Source organism: Plecotus auritus (genome assembly GCF_963455305.1).
Source record: "Plecotus auritus genome assembly, chromosome: 3".
Taxonomy (NCBI): Eukaryota; Metazoa; Chordata; class Mammalia; order Chiroptera; family Vespertilionidae; genus Plecotus; species Plecotus auritus.
Genome location: NC_137772.1, coordinates 93,704,287 through 93,706,975, shown reverse-complemented (window position 1 = coordinate 93,706,975; position 2,689 = coordinate 93,704,287). Strand labels below are relative to the sequence as shown.

General features: G+C 51.5%; 1 protein-coding gene across 2 annotated transcripts; it reads right to left on the bottom strand.

Moving 5' to 3' along the window:
* Positions 1-209: 209 nt before the first annotated feature.
* On the bottom strand, positions 210-2,222 carry ARL11 (ARF like GTPase 11). 2 transcript variants are annotated; one of them, XM_080661290.1, is made up of 2 exons: positions 2,013-2,222; positions 210-1,240 (listed from the first exon to the last, which is right to left on the bottom strand). In XM_080661290.1, the coding sequence occupies exon 2, from the start codon at positions 1,220-1,222 to the stop codon at positions 674-676; it is 549 nt and encodes a 182-aa protein (XP_080517416.1). In that variant the 5' UTR covers positions 1,223-1,240; positions 2,013-2,222; the 3' UTR covers positions 210-673. The 2 variants fall into 2 exon arrangements, with proteins under 2 accessions (XP_080517416.1, XP_080517417.1); XM_080661291.1 differs by having other exon boundaries at positions 210-1,478; positions 2,013-2,188.
* Positions 2,223-2,689: the final 467 nt, after the last annotated feature.

Here is a 2,689-nt window from a genome sequence, read left to right as displayed (position 1 = left end):
TTGGCTGATCAGAGTGATCATGGCACATACCGGTGACACCAGGGAAATCACTCATAAGATCTTGATCATGTCTAGATGATATTATGATTTGCTTTTGAAACTCCTTTTTCCCCCAGGAATTTAGGTCTTAATTATTATGCTCTATTATTACAATTATCGTTGCTCTGTTATTACAATTGCTCAGTTCACACTTGGGTAATGAGTTTTTTAAAAATATGATTTATTGATTTTTTTTTTTTAGAGAGGAAGGGAGAGGGAGAGAAAGAGAGAGAGATCCATCACTTGCCTCCAACACAGACTCTGGCTGGGGACTGAACCCGCAACCTGGCATGTGCCCTGACCAGGAGTCGAACTGGCAACCTTTTTGTGCATGGGACGATGTTCAGCCAACTGAGCCACACTGTCCAGGGTGGCAATGAGTTATTAAATGAAGTGTATTAAGGTATTATTTTTTTTCTTTAGAGTATCATTATTTAAAAACAGTTGATTTTCAACAGTGACACCAAGTCCCAAGGGGAAAAAAAAAATCCTGTCCAAGCATAGAAGGATTTCTTATTTGGTAAACTGAGCTTATAATTCTCAGGGATAAGCTGGTTCTCCCAGTTCCCATGAGCAAAGATAAGCTGCTCTGAGTCAAGACTTCCTGCTCTCTGCACTCACTGCCCCGCGGTGCTCACCAGGAGACACAGCGGCTGTGGGTTTTCAGGAGGCTCCCCAGGCTCTGCAGGGCCTGCGGCAGCCCCTCTCCGGTGAGGGCACTGCAGGCCCGGAGCTCCCAGCAGCGGCCCTGGAACCTCTCCAGGCCCAGCTTGTCTCTGATCTCAAGCAGAGGCAGAGCACCGGGCGCCTCCTGCTTGTTGGCCAGCACCAAGAAAGGGACGCTGGCCATGCTGGGGCTGTCCAAGACTTCCGTGAGCTCAGCCCCCGCCTCGGGCAAGCGGGCTTCGTCTGTGCTATCTAGCACATACACAAGGATGTCCGTGCCTTCCAGGTAGTTTTTCCAGCTGGCCCTGAGGTGGGCCTGCCCCCCGATATCCCAGAGAGTCAGAGACACATGCCCCGGGGCTTCAAGAGGCTCCACATTGAAGCCAATGGTGGGCAGGGTCTCCACCAACTGGTAGCCCTTCAGTTTATACAGGAGCGTGGTCTTGCCTGCTGAGTCCAGGCCCATCATCACCACCTGGGCTTCCCGCTTGTGACCTCGGGAGTTCACAGAGCCCATGGTGGCCCCTGGCAAATCCTGGGGGAGAAAGGCCAGGTGCACACGTCAGCCATTCTTTTCTGACGGAACACACAGATCCATGCAGGCACATGGAAGAGGAGCTTCTACTTCAAAAATAGGAAGTGTCTTGACAGTTTCAAACACAGGCCTGGGCTCTGAAGGCCAGGAAGTGGGGGGTGTGAGTCACCCTCAGCTGGCCCCTAGCTGGGAGACCAGAGCTCAGGGCCCTGGGAGACAAGGAATGCAGGCTCCCGTTCTGTGGGAGTTAAAGCAAGGAGGCAAAACAAGTTCCAGTTAGACAAACCTAGTTTGGTAGAAACAACTGAAAGGTGCCCAAGTCTTGCTAGTCTGTGCTTAGCCTCTGTTTTCCTCCTGGTAAGCCTAAGCCCCGAAGGGGAAGCGGCCTTGGGTTCAGTGCACCGAGGGAAGGGGACAGCGGCTCCTGGCCACTGCGCTGCCTTTGGAAGACCCCGCAGGCCAGCACCGTGTCCTGGACACGGGCTATTTATAAATACAGTTGGCTGGGGACAAACTTATCAGTCAGGGCAGAGTGGTTCCCTCCACTGTCTTACCAAGGTAAATTACCTCTCCCGTTTTTCACAACTCCCGTTTTCCAAAAATAAAAAATTTTACAACTAAGACTTGATCCCAGTTCAGTCAGGGGACACCTTGGCTGGGACAGTGACGGGACATCTCACCCGAGGACTCTATTTCAGCTGCCCCTGGAGGAAAATAAGACGGCCCCCTGTTCATTCCTCATGCCAGGGAGAAGAGTAAAAATTGCAGTTACCTCGGTGTAGTGAGCCAGAGGCTGCAGCTCCTCCCGCAGCGTCTTCTCCCCCGCAGCTGCTCGTCAGTAATGTCCCAAGAGCAAGATGTGAGGGAAGTTGCTGTTTCTCCTTTTTCTGCTTCCTTTCCCCAGGTGGCTGGGGGGTGGGACGGGCTTCACAGCCCTCCCTCAGCTCTGGGGCTCCCTGCAGTTCTCCTGCTGGGGATGTGCCACAAATACACGCCCAGCTCTTCAGCCCTTAATAGAGCGAGGTCCAGCACCACCTCCGTGTTGTGGCAGCTTGGACTCCTTGCAGAAGGAAGGGGCCACGCTCAGAGCTGTGCCCAAGTCCAGCCACTTTCTTTTGCTCTTCCTCTCATAATCCTGTGACCTCCTCAGTGGAGAAATCTGAGAATCAGAGTTTTTTTTTCAGCCCAGCTAGCATGGCTCAGTGGTTGAACATCGACCTATGAACTAGGAGGTCACGGTTCGATTCCCACTCAGGGCACATACCTGGTTTGTGGGCTCCATTCCCAGTGTGGGGCAAGTAGGAGGCAGCTGATCAATGATTCGGTCTCATCATTGATGTTTCTATCTCTTCCTCTCCCTTCCTCTTTGAAATCAATAAAAAAATATGTTTAAAAAATGATACCCCCAGGAAATACAATTTTCAAAAAATTGTTCCGATTAGAAGCTGT

Coding starts and splice junctions, on each gene's coding strand:
- ARL11 (XM_080661290.1), bottom strand. CDS start 1,222: ATGGGCTCTGTGAACTCCCGAGGTCACAAGCGGGAAGCCCAGGTGGTG.